Source organism: Martes martes (genome assembly GCF_963455335.1).
Source record: "Martes martes genome assembly, chromosome: 1".
Taxonomy (NCBI): domain Eukaryota; kingdom Metazoa; phylum Chordata; class Mammalia; order Carnivora; family Mustelidae; genus Martes; species Martes martes.
The window spans coordinates 47,987,445-48,003,894 of record NC_137888.1 but is presented as its reverse complement, the minus strand read 5'-3'; the positions used below and the strand labels follow the sequence as shown (position 1 = coordinate 48,003,894).

The following is a 16,450-nucleotide window of genomic DNA, read 5'->3' as shown; positions in this document are numbered from 1 at the left end:
CTCCACGTAATATCATGAGAACCAGTACTCTGAGTCTCCCTTTCCTGAAATTTTCTTTTTAAGTTAAATCCCCGTTTGGCTCCCATTGTCCCTATACTTGCTCTTCAACTTCCAAAGCACCAAATAATTAATTCTTGCTTTCCTTACCCACCCCATTCAAACTCTGCTCAGACAAGGATCTAACAGGCTTATTCAGAGTAAGAGACACGATCGATGAGCCCATCCTCAACGTAACTATCCAATCTCTACCCCAGGATATCCTGACAATGAAGTCATCCCCCATCCCTCCACATCACAGGGGGCATGGGACTCAGGCTGGCCCAATAGTCCATGAACACAATGCCTGTGGGCACATGAGGGCACATGATCAAGGAAGATAAGCCAGTTCTTTGGTCCTCTGCTCTTTCTGCCTCTGCTTGACTCTGTATCACAAGGAAGTGAGCCCCACAGATTCCAGACTCAACCGGCCTTCCCTGAAATGAGGTTGCAGGGCAGGGGAAAGGGGATGCCAATGGCCCATGTTCAGCCACGTAATCCGATTCTAGGATGGAGTCAAACACAGGACAAAGACCCTGGAAATGGGGGGAGAAAAGGAATCTTAACACATTCTTTGAACTCCTTGCTTTTGAATTCTAGACCTGAAGTTTAGTATTATCATATATTTTATGTCCTAAACCAGGACACTTGAGAGTAAAAGGAACTGCTTGTAATACATAAGCCAGGATTAACAGGTACAAATCAGAACCGGTTCAGGCAAACTAGGACATATAGTTCCCCTACCTAAAACCGGCTCAGCCTTTGGACTTGATAATTAACTGAGCCATTAAATTCTCTTTGACCCTTAACCTACTTTGAGTTGATTTCTATCACTAAACCTCCTGACCACTGCACGAGGCAAAGGTTTAAATCAATAAGAATTACTTCCAGGGGCGCCCGGGTGGCTCAGTGGGTTAAAGCCTCTGCCTTCGGCTCAGGTCATGATCTCAGGGTCCTGGGATGGAGCTCCGCATCGGGCTCTCTGCTCAGCAGGGAGCCTGCTTCCTTCTCTCTCTCTCTGCCTGCCTCTCTGCCTACTTGTAATCTCTGTCTGTCAAATAAATAAATAAAATCTTTAAAAAAAAAATTACTTCCAAAGTGGTAGGATTTCAGGGTAGGCAGACAAACATCAATGTTTGCTATCTTATCCCCTATAATATGTATGTAAAGTTTTCAAATGTTTGGTATAGCCATCCCAGGAAAATTATAGGGAATTTTGGTTGCTGTACTCCCAAGAAGACTGAAAAAGTGCAAAGAAAACTAAAATCACCAAGGGAACACATATACTCCACTCTCAGGCTAAAGAAAGCTCTTTGGTGATCTTTCTTTTCACATTAAAGTGGCTCTTATTTAAAGTTTACTTCCATCCACATATAAATTTTGGGATATAGAATAGGTCAACCACACCTCATAATTTTTCCAACCCCTATCTAGGGATATTACTATACCACTACTAAAAACACTAACCTCTGAGAACTGCTTTTCTTCTTTATCCTTTTCCCTTTACTTTTTCCCACTAACCTGTAAGGTCTCATTTATGTCACAGATAAAATAGGCTCTCAGCTTGTCTAAGAATCCAACAGTCATTTACAACCATTTCTAGAAAAAAAAAAAACAACCCACATGTTCTTTAGGGTATGGTGAGAAGGGTATGGCACAGCTCACATGGCATTTACTAGTCCCTTAGTTCAGGGCACTCAGAGCACTTGCCTAGCTTGTGACAAGACAAACACCACAATTCAAAGACTGTATCTCCTAAGTTCAGTGGGAATGCTCCCCACTCCTGTAGAGGTCATTTTTTATTCAGGAAGCCATTCATAATTCAAGTGTTTGAAATTCCATCAACAGATTTTTTTTTAAAGCCATAAGTGGTGCTTGTGACTAACTTTTCATTTTTTGGGTCTCAATGTCTCTTCATCAATAAACAGACAGATGTATCAAGAACCAGAAGGAAATACAGAGAGGCTTTCATAACCAGCCCATCCTTTTTTGTCCCACTGTCCACTTCTTATACAGCTAAACCCTCCAGTCACCAAACATGCTCTTTTTTGAACAGAAAAAATATCCCTTTCCAGAGGTTAAACTGGTGCAAAATCCTGAAGCAGAAATAAAAGTATAAGCACATACAAATTAAAATAGTCACAGATCAAAATATTATATATATAAGCAACTCCCTGCAGGGTTCATTAAGAGTCATTTTGTTCTGGAAGATACATTTTTCTCCTCATGTTCTTTTTAGGAAATTGCAAAAGGATTTGTTTTATCAAAGTTTGTCACATTTATGATATAAGTAACAATGATATTTTGAATTATCTTGAATGCTGGGTGGAATTCAGGTGAGACTCTACTGAATAATGGAAAAAAACTACCAAATCTGTTATCCCTGATGATAACAAACAACAGGTTTTACCTGATTCTTAGCCTTGAGCAAAATATATTGAGGGAGACTTTCTGGGAGGACTGAGTAATAAAGGAAAGAAAAAGAATAAGCAAAACTTAACATGGGTTGTGCAAAAAGAGGACTACAAAAGGTACTAATTTCACTGTCTAGATGCTTGTGTCAGCTTGGTCACTTTCAGAGGGTGTCATTTCCTCCATAATTACAGATGGCTCCAGCAGCGTAAAGCGTTCATTCAGGGCTGGAAAGGACCTGAGCATGTTATACATCCTCACACGCAGCCTCTTTGGGTTCACTGATGGCAGCAGCTTCACTCTCCCGGTGGACTCCGACAGCGACTTCAACACTTTGGAAGCTTCACTCTGGAAGATTTTTGTTTTGACAGTGTAGAGGATAAAAATTTGCAATCCCTGGCAGATAGAATAAAAGGTTAATGTTAGATCAGATTGAAATACACAATCAGGGAAGAGATTTATTTAACTGTGCCACCCCTCTTCTCATCATGCACAACAACTCCCCAGCTCGAGTTTGCACCAGCAGCGACTGAGCACTTTATTGTCTCAGAGGGCTGAGGTGAGGTTCTTCTCCTATGGAAAGTGCTACATGTAAGCAGTAGAGTTGGAAGACCTTAATTCAGATCCCAGTTCACCACATGTTGGCTGTATCACTGAGGGGCTCTTTCTCTTCTTGACACCAAATGGGTTTTCCTACAATTCAGCTGAATTCTGACACTAGAAACCAAGAGGTAGTGTCAGATTCTACAGGTTAAGGCTGAGTCTTATGACTGCCTTCACTTCAGATGCTAGTCGGAAATATCCGGTCCCCACATTACCCACACTTCTGTCTGACTTGACTACAAAGTCGGGAGTTCCCACAACCCTCTTCTCTCCTTCAGGTTTGATAATTCACTAGAACTACTAACAAAACTCAGGAAAGATCTTTACCTGCTATTACCTGTTCATTATAGAGGATACAACTCAGGGACCACCAAACAGAAGAGATCCTAGAACAAGGTACAGGCGAAGGGGCACCGCCTTCCCAGCTCTTCAATATATTCACCAACCTGGAAGCTCTCCAAACCCCTTCATTTAGGGATTTTTACGGAGGTTCCATTATATGGGTTTGGTAATTATATCATTAGCCATTGGTGACTGACTCAATCTCCTGCCCCTCTCCCCTTCCTAGAGGTGGCGTTGAAATTTCCAAGCTTCTAATCCAGGTTTGGTCTTTCTGGTAACAAGTCTCCAGCCTGAAGCTATCTAGTGACGTCAGCCACCAGTCATTCATTAGTATACAAAAGACACTCATATCGCTCCACAGATTCCTCAAATTTTGGGAGCTGTGTGCCAGGAACTGAGGACAAAGACCAAATATTTATGTTTTAGTATACCATAGTAACTTTACTTTTTTCCTCACATCTTTTATCTTCAATTTCTGAAGGAGGCAGATGGACTATGGGTCACTTAATACTTCTTCCAATTCTAACATTCTATGCTTGTACAGTACTTGGCATTTTGGCAAAATAACTAAAAATTTGGTGCATTTAAGAACAAAACAAAAATTGTAAGTACTTTTATTCATTGTTTTTCTGTCCTTTATATACAAAGATCAGATGTGCATGAGAAATTAATCCACAAAAGCTGAATACATTTTTTTGTACACGTTTAAAATGAAAACTGCCACTAATGAAGTCTTGCTGGTATCAGACACTGCTTGTCACTTAATCCCCATCATTTAATCTTTCTCATTTACTCCTAACACCAACCCTATAAATAAGCCTTATTAACCCCATGTTACAGATGAGAAAACTATAGCTCAGATAAATTGGGTAACCCCCCTAAGATTACCCAACCAATAATCACTGGACTCTGAAGTCAGACTCAACTCCATTTTGTTCCAAAACTCTTCTAGCCAATATACTACTCTGCCTCTTGTTTGAACAGCATTAGAAGGATATTAAAAAGTATATGACAGCTTCTAAGAGTCCCCTGTTAATTTCTCATTAATATCCTTCATTAGAAATAACAGGCTAACATCTGTAGTTGAGTAACAGTATTGTGCCAATGTTCACTTCTTGATTTTGATGATGCATTAAGGTTATATAAGATATTATTGTTGGGGGACACCTGGGTGGCTCAATCAGTTAAGCAGCTGCCTTTGTCTCAGGTCATGATCCCAGCCTCCTGGAATCAAGTCCCCATTGGGTTCCTTCTTCAGTGGGATGCCTGCTTCTCCCTCTCCCTTTGCTTGCTGCTCCCCCTCTTTCTCTCTCAAATAAATAAAATCTTTTAAATAAACAAATAAATAAATAAATAAAATTTTTTAAAAAGATATTATCATTGGTAAATCTGAGGAAAAAATACCTGGGAACTCTGTATTATTCTTGCAACTTCCTGTTTTAAACTATTTGAAAATAAAAAGTTTCTTTAAAAAATCCATAATGTCTCCAGATTAACATTTCTAGGGCCCAAGCCTTATAAAGAACTATTTCTAGAATCATATCCTGTGAATACTGTTGTAGGAGACTCTGAGTCTCTGGTAAGATAACCCAAGGACCCTGTGACTTTAACTAATAAAATCAGTACATATTGACAAGAGATGGACCAGTTCTCTGATCAAAAACAGTAAGATTAACTTGATCATTATCCAAAAGGTGGGATTTACTCCTCTGATGAAGGTCTTGATGACACAAGGAAGGATGGATAGGACATAGGTTTCAGAAGGACAAAAGTGGTCACTGGCCATCCTGATTGTTCAAGGGAAAGAGATTTATTTTGAGGGCATGAGAAATCTGGTACTCTTTGTGGAGAACACTCTTTCATTTTTAATTCTAAAGCAAAGACAGACCGGATAAAATTTCTGGTTGTGCAACTATTAAAAAAGACCTAGACCATGGAGAATTCATAAAGACACCATCGTGTGAAACTGTGTGAGTGGAATCCCAATACTTCTATACTCCCTAGAATCCCAAAGATGTTATTGAAAAACACAAAATGTATGGATCAAACTAACTCTTTTTAAGTAGTATCTATAGCACTCAGTAAATGTCTGTTAGAATTATAGCATTCTAAATCTAGAAGGAACCTTACATGTAAACTAGTCACTTTAGTGTACATAAAAATCAAATCCTTGTTTAAAGTGAAGATTTCTAGCTCTTACCCCATAGATTGTGACTGACTAGGTAAGGGGTGAGGAATAGTTCTCATGTAGACAATAATATTCAGATCCACAGCACCAACTTTAACAACCCCCCTCCATTTTATATTTTACATAGTTCACTCAGAGAGGTTGTAAGACTTCCCTAAAATCATATGCTCATTAATGGTAAAACTGGAAGACAGCCTGACTCTCCTTTTAGCCCAGTGCTCTTGCCATATGACCATGCTCAATTTTACCAGATAGTACTAACATTTTGTAATGAGCCTCTATTTTATAATGTGCCCTTCATATGCATGGAGGACAGAATATCCTTGATTATACTTCCTTCCAGGTACTTTTCTTAATTCTTCATCACTCTAGGCTACAAACCCACGAGTCACTGGCAACCCAGACTAAGATTATGCTATTTATTTCCCCTCTGGGGAGTTTCCATTATGTGTTAACAACAGAGAAACACTGCATTATATTCATTTAAATTTAGTGGCAGGTACACATCCATTGCTTGAGGCAGTAATTCTCAAAAGACACTGGAATGGGCCACCAGGAATAGAGTGTGAGGTGCTTACAAACATTAAATGAGGCAGTTACAATTTACACAGCCAAGCAGCTCCCACACCTGGCTAGACAGACTCCTAGATATTTGTGGTCCAATCAAATTCATCTAATGCTTTCCAGTAGTTCCCATTTTATATCAAAGACTTGTCTCCTCAGTGATATTTGACCAGGGCCAGAAACAACCAACATGATACCAACTTCCCACAGTAGTTACTACTCTCAGTGACAACAAGACAATCATCAAACACTGCAGTTTTGTCACAAAATATTAGACAAGTATAGCCCATCCTGATATCAAACAAAATGTTATCTACAATGAAAGATACACAGGAACATATTTCTTGCACGAGAGAACTGGAACTCTAGTTAAGGAAATGAAACTGGAATGCATTAAAAAGTTAACTTCTGAGTACAAGAAGAAAGGGGACAAATGAACTTATAAAACTATAATAATTCTATTTAATTTGATAAATTATATTTATTGATTTAATTCATAGGAAAATGAACAAAGCTAGAATTAAAGTCATCACTTCAAGGATTTAAAGCCCATAAGTGAATAATCTATGTGGATTATACCAATGTCAGTTTCCTGGGTTTGACAGTGTATTATAGTTATGTAAGATGTTATTGTTGCAATAACTGGGTGAAGGATACATAAGAACTCTCTGCACTATTTTTGCAACATCCTAGGAGTCCAAAATTATTTTTTTTAAAATTTTAAGGAATTGTATAAGAATGGGAAGAATAAAAAACAAAAGAATTTTTACCTTTTTACACAACATAAAATCTCAGTAAGTCTACAGAATTTCAATAAAAAAATATTACTGACAATAATTAAATTCCAGCCTAATTTGTGGTTCATATGTCATGGTACTGAAAGAAAAATTACCAGGGAGGAAAGTCCTCATTAATATTTACCAGCTTCCTATAAAGAATTACTTAAAAATATACCAGTGAGAGATTCATTAAGATTAAAAAGTCAAAATAACAGGACATTCCAATATAAAAAGACTAGCAAAAGGTATTGAGACTATTTAAGCATAATAAATTGTAGTTGAGTGTGTCAACTATACTTTGATAAAAAAAAATTTTTTTAAGAAAATAAAATATAATTGAGATAATTATCAAATATAATCAAAGTATTATAAATATCTCTTGAAATAAAATAATGTATACACTCTAATTTAATAATTGCAGACTAAATTTTAAGTTGTACCAATAAAACCAAGAGACAGGAAGCAACTACACTGTGTTAATGTTTTTACCTTAAAAAGGGAGGAATCAATATACATTGTTTTATTCTGGAAATTGAAAATTATATCTTACAAAGCTATAGTAATGTTTTATAAACAAAGATAATAATTAACATAATGAAAATGTCCTAATAATTAGAGAAGGTTAAGTAAAAGCATGCATAATTTTTGTAGTACTATACATATATATATATATAATTTAGGAAGAAATGGATTGATGTGAAAAAAGAAAATAGGATGACAGAACAAGATCAAACATATTAGTTTTGATGGCTAAAATTCAAGTAAATAGCTAAAAGTTTAACTTTTTTAATAAAAACAATGAGAAAATTATTTTATTTTATTTTATTTTTTATTTATTTTTAAAGAGAGAGAAAGAGAGAGTGAGAGCGAGCACAAGCAAGTAGAAGAGCAGAGGGCGAGGGAGAAGCAGACTCCCTGCTGAGAAGAGAGCCCAACGTGGGGCTTGATCCCAGGACCCTGGGATCATGACCAGAGCTGAAGGCAGACGCTTAACCGACTGAGCCACCCAGGTGTCCCAGAAAATTATTTTAAAAATACAAATCTAAATATATGGGATCTAAAAAGAGGTAAAACAAAATCAAAGTGATAAAGAAAGCTTAAAGATAAAAAAAATTGTATAAATAGATCAAAGAAAAATAAATCTGAAGTTGCTGCATTAATATATGGAAAATCAGATTTCAAGACAAAAGGGACCAAAAGTGACTTGTTATCATGATGAAAGATGTAATATACCAGAAATACACAATATCCATAAATTTCTAGAAACATGATAATACAGCATTAAATTGTATAAAGACAAACAGTAAGACTCTATATACAGAGGGAAAAGTCTTTGTAGTATTTTTTATCAGAGTAAAAGCCATTATTCACCATGAGAGGAGGCACAGAGTTAAGAAGCAAAGAGAGAAATTCTGATTTCAAGATAAGTCTTTCAAAAATGCATACTTGTTTTATCTTAGAGTTTGATGTTCTCCATGCATATACACAAACAAAAATCCTCTAAGATCAAACAGGATTATCTTCAATTTTAATCTAACATTTTTGTTCATTCATGTCACTATTTTTGCCATGAAAAAAATTAGAAAGTGACCATAATCCTTAGTCTAAATGTTCTGCTTGTTAGAATAAATGTCCCTAATATATTAATAGAATAGGTTACAAAAAAAAAAGAATATAAATCTGCATTTCCTATTTTAAAACAAAATAAGAATGGAATATTTTTTAAAGATTTATAATTATATTTGAGATAAGACTCAAGGAATAAAAACACCTTCAGTCTTATGTATAATGTTACAAAAACAACTTCATAAGGTTCTGCTCTTCAAATCAACCCTCTTGCAGATAGCAACTATAAACTTTGGACAAAATATTTTTTAAAACCTACCTGAATACACCGAAGAACAACTAAAAGCAGTCTGAAACTGGAAGGAGAATCTAGGAGTTGGAATTTGGGGAAAGGGAACTGTAACTGGGTAGGATTCCTGTTTTGTTTTCTTTTTAATATCTTTTAGCCAGAAAGCACAGTCTGATCACCCCACATAGGGTGAATAAACCTGGAGTTAAAAGGCTGTCTTACTAGGTTGAAGAACTGGAAAATAGGGCTTAGGGCAACTATAGAATCTGAAAAATAAGTAAGAATATTCAGAATATCCAGGAGGAAACAGAGAGGGAGAGCTCCAGATTCTGCTTATAAATTCTGCCCAAATCTCTAACTGACCTCTGAACTATAAATGCATGGAGTGAACTCTAAGAAGCATGTCTGAGACTAAAATAACTAAGCAGAGATTTCCACTGTTGTCTTCCCTAGGAGATATAGTTTTCAGTTTTAGTCCAGCTAAATTAATTATATGCTAACTCCACTCTTGGTAGGAATAAAACAGAATGAAGAGTTGCTACAGTGTATTATTTATAATGTCCAGGAAACAACCAAAATTACTAGACATAAAGAAACAGGAAAACATGGCTCATACTAACCAAAAAGGCAAACAACGGAGATTGACTAAAATAACCCAGATGTCAGAGTTAGCAGACAAGGATTTTAAAGTGTTATCATGATATGCATAGTGTGGTAAAAGAAAATTTACTCATAATGGCCAAAATTAGGAAATATCAGCAAAATAAAATCTATGAAAAATAATTAGATAAAAACTGTGAAACTAAAAAAAGTACAATATCTGAAATAAAAATCACTAGATAGAGTTAACAGCAGACTGGAAATGACTAAAGGTAAAATAAATGTCCTTGAAGATGGATCACTAAGATAATCCAATCTGATGACTAGCAAGAAGGAATGAGAAAGAATAAACAGCTCTGAGACCTGTGGAAAAATATCAAATGGTCCAACATACATATAATTAAAGTCCCCAAAAAAGAGAAAAGTAAAAGAACTGGATAGGAAAAACCATTTGAAGAAATAAAGATAAAAAAAATTCCTCAAATTTGGTGAAAGATATAAAAAAACAGATTCTGGGAGCTCAGCAACCCCAAGCAGAATAAATGCAAAGGAAAAATGCTAAAAATCAAAGATAAAGATAAAATCTTGAAAGCAACCAAAGGAAATAATTCATTACACACAGAGGGGAAAAGAATATGAAACATTCAGGATGTCTCATCAGAAACTGGAGCAAGTTTGTGAAATGACTTCATAACACTAAAAGGGAAAAAAAAAAACAACTATCAACCCCTTATTCCATATTCAGTGATAATATCCTTCAAAAGTGAAAGTAAACAGAGGAATAAAGAACTAGAATGGCAACAGAAAACAAATAGTAAAATGGCAGATATAAATCACCCATATTAATAATTACATCAGCTTTAAATGTACTAAACACTCTAATTAAAAGACAGAGATAGTCAGAATGAACAAAAAGGTAAGATCTGCCTATTAGCTATGTACCAGATACATACTTTTAATGTAAAAGCACAGGTTGAAAGTGAATGGATTTAAAAAATATATACAATTCAGCCAATATGCATAAGAAGGTTGGAGATCAGATAAAATAGACTTCATGACAAAGAGTACTCAGAGTTAAAGAGGAACATTTCCAAAGGATAAATGGTCAATTTACTCAGAAGACATCACAACCATAAATGTATATGGATCTAATAGCAGAACTTCAAAATGTATGAAGCAAAAATTGACAGAATTAAAGGGAAAATAGACAAATTCACAATCACGGTTAGAGATATTAATACTCCTCTTTCAGCAATTGAGAGAAATAGACAAAAATATTGGTAAGGATAGAAAATCTGTACATTACTAACAATCACTTTGACTCTACTGACATTTTTAGAACACTACACACAACAACTGCAGAATGCACATTCTTTTCAAAGATAAATACTTTATCAAGATATACCAATTCATGGCCATAAAGCAATTATCAATAAATTTAAAAGAAATTAAATAAAACATTCACACACAACTTACCAACACTGAATAACAAAGTAACAGAAAAACTGAACAGACCAATAAAAAGTTTGGAGATTGAATAAGTAATCAAAAACCTCCTGATAATGAAAAGCCCAGGATCAGATTACTTCACAGGTGAATTCCAACAAGAATTTAAAAAATAATTAATACCAATTCTTCTCAAACTCTTTCAAAAAGACTGAAGAGGATGGAACACTTCCAAACTCATTTTATAAGGTCAGCATTACCCTGATACCAAGCTAGACAAAAATACTACAGAAAAGAAAATTTCAGGCCAGTATCCCTGATGAACATAAATGCCTAATTCCTCAACAACTACCTGAGGTGATGGATGTGTTAATTATTTTGATCTTGGTAATCATTCTATAATATATATGTATATCAAATTGTCATGTTATACTTTAAATATATACTTTAAATATATACAATTTAAATATATACAATTGTATCTGCCAATTAGTCCCAATTGTTCCTCAATACAGTTTTTTTTTAAGATAAATGACATAATCTTATAAAATTTTAAAAAGAGAGATAAAGCATTCTTAAGCAAGGTAGTCTTTAGCTTCCAGGTGTTTGAGTTCCTTCCAAACTTTTCCTTGTGATTGAGCTCCAGTTTCAAAGCACTGTGACCTGAGAATATGTAGAGAATAATCTCAGTCTTTTGGTATCAGTTGAGTCCTGATTTGTGACCCAAGATGTGGTCTATTCTGGAGAAGGTTTCACGTGCACTTGAGAAGAATGAGTATTCTGTTGTTTTAGGGTGGAATGTTCTGTATATATCTATGAGGTCCATCTGGTCCAATTCGTCATTCAATGCTCTTGTTTCTTTATTGATTTTCTGCTTGGATGATCTGTCTATTACTGAGAGAGGCATGTTAAGATCTCTTACTATTAATGTATTCATATCAATATGACTCTTTATCTTGATTAATAGTTTTCTTATGTAATTGGATGCTCCCATATTGGGGGCATAGATATTTACATCTTGGTGGATAGTCCCTTTAAGAATTATGTAGTGTCCTTCTGTATCTCTGACTATAGTCTTTAGTTTAAAATCTAATTTATCTGATATGAGAATCACTACCCCGGCCTTCTTTTGAGGCCCATTGGCATGAAAGATGCTTCTCCATCCCTTCACTTTCAGTCTGGGTGTATCCTTAGGTTCAAAATGGGTTTCTTGTAGACAACATATGGATGGGTCCTGTCATTTTATCCAATCTGCAATCCTGTGTCATTTTATGGGTGCATTTAGGCCATTCACATTGAGAGTGATTATTGATAGATATGTTTTTATTGACGTCATGTTACCTTTGAAGTCTTTCTTTCTGTAAATTGTCTCTATATTTCTGTTCAATGATATTCTTAGGGTTTTTCCTCTTTTATAGAACCCCCCTTAATATTTCCTGCAGTGTTAGCTTGGTGGTCACATACTCTTTTAAGCCTTGCCGGTCTTGGAAACTCTTTATCTCTCCATCTATTTTGAATGTCAGTCTTGCTGGATAGAGTATTCTTGGCTGCATGTTCTTCTCATTTAGTGCCCTGAATATATCTTGCCAGCCCTTTCTGGATTGCCAGGTTTCTGTGGACAGGTCTGACATTATTCTGATGGGCTTTCCTCTGTAGTAAGGAGCTTCTTTGTCCTAGCTGCCTTCAGGAGGTCCTGCCTACAATTATAATTTTTCATTCTTACTATTAGGTGTCTCGAGGACTTTCGAGAATCTATAATCTTGGGGGGAGACTGTTCTGCCTCTAATACATGAACGCTGGTTCCATTCACAAGATTGGGAAAATTTTCATGGAGAACTTGTTCCACTATATCTTCTAGACTTCTTTCTTTCTCCTCCCCTTCAAGGGTAAAAGACCTCAACATGAAACAGGAATCCATCAGAATCCTAGAGGAGAACATAGGCAGTAACCTCTTCGATATCAGCCACAGCAACTTCTTTCAAGATATGTCTCCAAAGGCAAAGGAAACAAAAGCGAAAACAAACTTTTGGGACTTCATCAAGATCAAAAGCTTCTGCACAGCAAAGGAAACAGTCAACAAAACAAAGAGGCAACCCACGGAATGGGAGAAGATATTTGCAAATGACAGTACAGACAAAAGGTTGATATCCAGGATCTATAAAGAACTTCTCAAACTCAACACACACAAAACAGATAATCATATCAAAAAATGGGCAGAGGATATGAACAGACACTTCTCCAATGAAGACATACAAATGGCTATCAGACACATGAAAAAACGTTCATCATCACTGACCATTAGGGAAATTCAAATTAAAACCACATTGAGATACCACCTTACACCAGTTAGAATGGCCAAAATTAGCAAGACAGGAAACAACGTGTGTTGGAGAGGATGTGGAGAAAGGGGAACCCTCTTACACTGTTGGTGGGAATGTAAGTTGGTGCAGCCACTTTGGAGAACAGTGTGGAGATTCCTCAAGAAATTAAAAAGAGAGCTTCCCTATGACCCTGCAATTGCACTACTGGGTATTTACCCCAAAGATACAGATGTAGTGAAAAGAAGGGCCATCTGTACCCCAATGTTTATAGCAGCAATGGCCACGGTCGCCAAACTGTGGAAAGAACCAAGATGCCCTTCCATGGACAAATGGATAAGGAAGATGTGGTCCATATACCCTATGGAGTATTATGCCTCCATCAGAAAGGATGAATACCCAACTTTTGTAGCAACATGGATGGGACTGGAAGAGATTATGCTGAGTGAAATAAATCAAGCAGAGAGAGTCAGGTATCATATGGTTTCACTTATTTGTGGAGCATAACAAATAACATGGAGGGCATAGGGAGATGGAGAGGAGAAGGGAGTTGAGGGAAATCAGAAGGGGAGGTGAACAGAGACTATGGACTCTGAAAAACAATCTGAGGGTTTTGAAGGGGTGGGGGGTGGGATGTTGGGGGAGCCAGGTGGTGGGTATTAAGGAGGGCACATATTGCATGGAGCACTGGGTGTAGTGCAAAAACAATGAATTCTGTTACGCTGAAAAGAAATTTAAAAAAGAGAGAGAGATAAAGAAAAAAATTCAGCCAACCCCACAGGGGTCTAGCTCCAACAGTAACCGTAACATTATCCATATCAACCATATCAACTATGGTGAGGAGCTGCCATGAACCTATTACATGGGAGAAAAGGAATCAGGAGGTGTTTGCCAAGCCAGTTGCTGGACAAAACCTCTTCTGCTAAGAGAAGAAGGACTAACATGGTCTAACCATACTGCAATTATATCCTATGAACTGTGCCCATGAACTGTACCTTATGAGATAAGTCATAAAGAGCTTTCTTTCCTCTTCAAAATGTATTGAAAATAGAGTCTCCTAAAGGTATCCAAGCAATGACCTTTAAAGTCACCTTTAGTTTAGTCCAGGGTAATATCATCCCTACCACTGCATGATCTGTTACCTTCAGACTAATCCACACCATACCTGAGTAGTGTTGAAAAGACAGAACATGTAGCTGAAGATATTCCTGACGTCATCATTACCAATCAGCATAAAGTATGCCAGAATCCAGGTAACTCCAAAAACAACTGTAATAGATAACGTACTAAGAATCTTCTTTAGGAGTGAAACCTTTTTTGTGCTAGGTAAGAGAAAGCAAGAAATAAAACATGGTTTTATTTATTAATATCATTTTACTTATTAATATCAGTGTTACTCTCTAATTGTGAATATTCAGATGGCCATATATACTATTTAACAATATTATGCATTAGGTAGGAAACAATGTTAGACCTACATCTGGGTAAAATCTGATTTAGCAAGCTTCATTAAGGAATACAGTGATACTTGCTTAAAAGCTCAGGCATGAACAGTCCTTTACACTTTACTGCAAGCAAGTACCACACACACACACACACACACACACACACACACAAATCAATGTTTTCTTTGGAAAGGAATTTTATCTTGGTGATTACATTGTGGATCAGCCAGTGAGAAATTCCTTTTTCTGGGCATCTGGGACCTTGCCATGATGTAGGTTGATATGAGAATGAAAGGTTATTAAGATATAGAAATGTAGGAATCTGAACTCACCCATATGACTTACCAGTGGGATCTTAGCAATTATTGGCACAAGCAGAAGCTTGAAAGCATTTTGCTCAGTAGAGCTGGCCTTTTTTTAATGTTCTTTGGCACCCTGACACCACTATATTGAGAAGCCTGTACTGGCCTTATTGTTGATGAAAGACTATACAGAACAGAGATTAGCTTTCCCAACTGAGCAGCTTCCACTCAAAATCAACCGCCCAACCACCACCAGACACAAAAATAAGTCATCTTAGACCGTATATCCATAATCAAGTCTGTGAAGACCAGAACAAGTACCTACCAACACTCAAACTTACAACAAATAATAAATATTTGTCACTTTAAACCAGTAAGTTCTGGGGTGGTTTGTTATGCAGCAAAAGCTAACTGATACATGAAAGATAACTTGTTAAACAATTAAGTTGTAACCTGCTTTTTACTGTGACTAAGCCAATTTAAGAACCATGAACCGTCAGCCAAAATCTAGAAGTACAAATTTGTTGCTGTCTGTGGCCAAAATGATACTGTTTTGTATAAAGGAAATATAATTTACTCTGTAATTAGGCTAAGAAGATTTTACCAAGATGTTTCTGCACTGCTAATAAAACAAAGGTTTGAATGATTATCAATGATAGTCTTTTCCCCCACATTTCCCCTTGATATGGATTACCATTCATATCGGAAAGATGATACCCACTCTTGATCAGTAAGCACATAGTTAAGATGATATTCCCACTAATGTCAGTTGTTTTCACCCAACTGTTCATACCAAATGAATCCACTTGGTGACCAATAAAGCCCACAGATGTGTTTATAATAAATGTACTGGGGGTAAACGGAATCTTATAAAATTAAACCTGGATTCATGGCCTCATTAACACTGTGTTCTAACCAATTGTGATGTTGAAGGTATAAATGAGGAGAGTATACCTGTTTAATAGTTTCTGTTCTTTACCTCTCCACTGAAAGCTTTTTGTTTACCAGGGACAACAATGAAAAGGCTTATTGAGGTCAGGAAGGTTATAGTAAGAAGAACACATGGGAACTGATAGACCAGAGTGCACATGTCCCACCTGTGGATATGTGGACGCAATGTTGCCAGATGTTCCAATTTTTTTAAGAGAAAATATAATTTTTAAATCTCCCAATTTTTATGTTTTAAACTAATTTAAAAAACTTAAAGCCACTATCAGATTTAAGAAACACATGCAGGGGCACCTGGGTGGCTCAGTGGGTTAAAGCCTCTGCCTTCGGCTCAGGTCATGATCCCAGGGTCCTGGGATCGAGCCCCACACTGGGCTCTCTGCTTGGTGGGGAGCCTGCTTCCCCCTCTCTCTCTGCCTGCCTCTCTGCCTACTTCTGATCTCTCTGTCAAATAAATAAAATCTTTAGAAAAAAAAAACATGCAAAATATAACCTGAAGCTACTAGTTTGTAAAATGAAATGCAGTTACCAGTATCTTCTCACAATCTTCTCATTTCCTTAATGATTCAAATCTGATTTCTTGAATATTTGGGATTGGGGGAGAAATTTTCT

General features: G+C 36.4%; 1 protein-coding gene across 1 annotated transcript in view; it reads right to left on the bottom strand.

Moving 5' to 3' along the window:
* Window positions 1-2,583: 2,583 nt before the first annotated feature.
* Window positions 2,584-16,450, bottom strand: part of ADGRG7 (adhesion G protein-coupled receptor G7) — a gene marked incomplete at both ends in the record, with an annotated part of 70,664 nt that continues 56,797 nt past the window's right edge. The window contains 2 exons of the mRNA XM_080828869.1: window positions 2,584-2,844; window positions 14,309-14,465. Coding sequence (XP_080684995.1) covers window positions 2,584-2,844; window positions 14,309-14,465 — 418 coding nt within the window. The remainder of the gene's footprint in view (window positions 2,845-14,308; window positions 14,466-16,450) is intronic.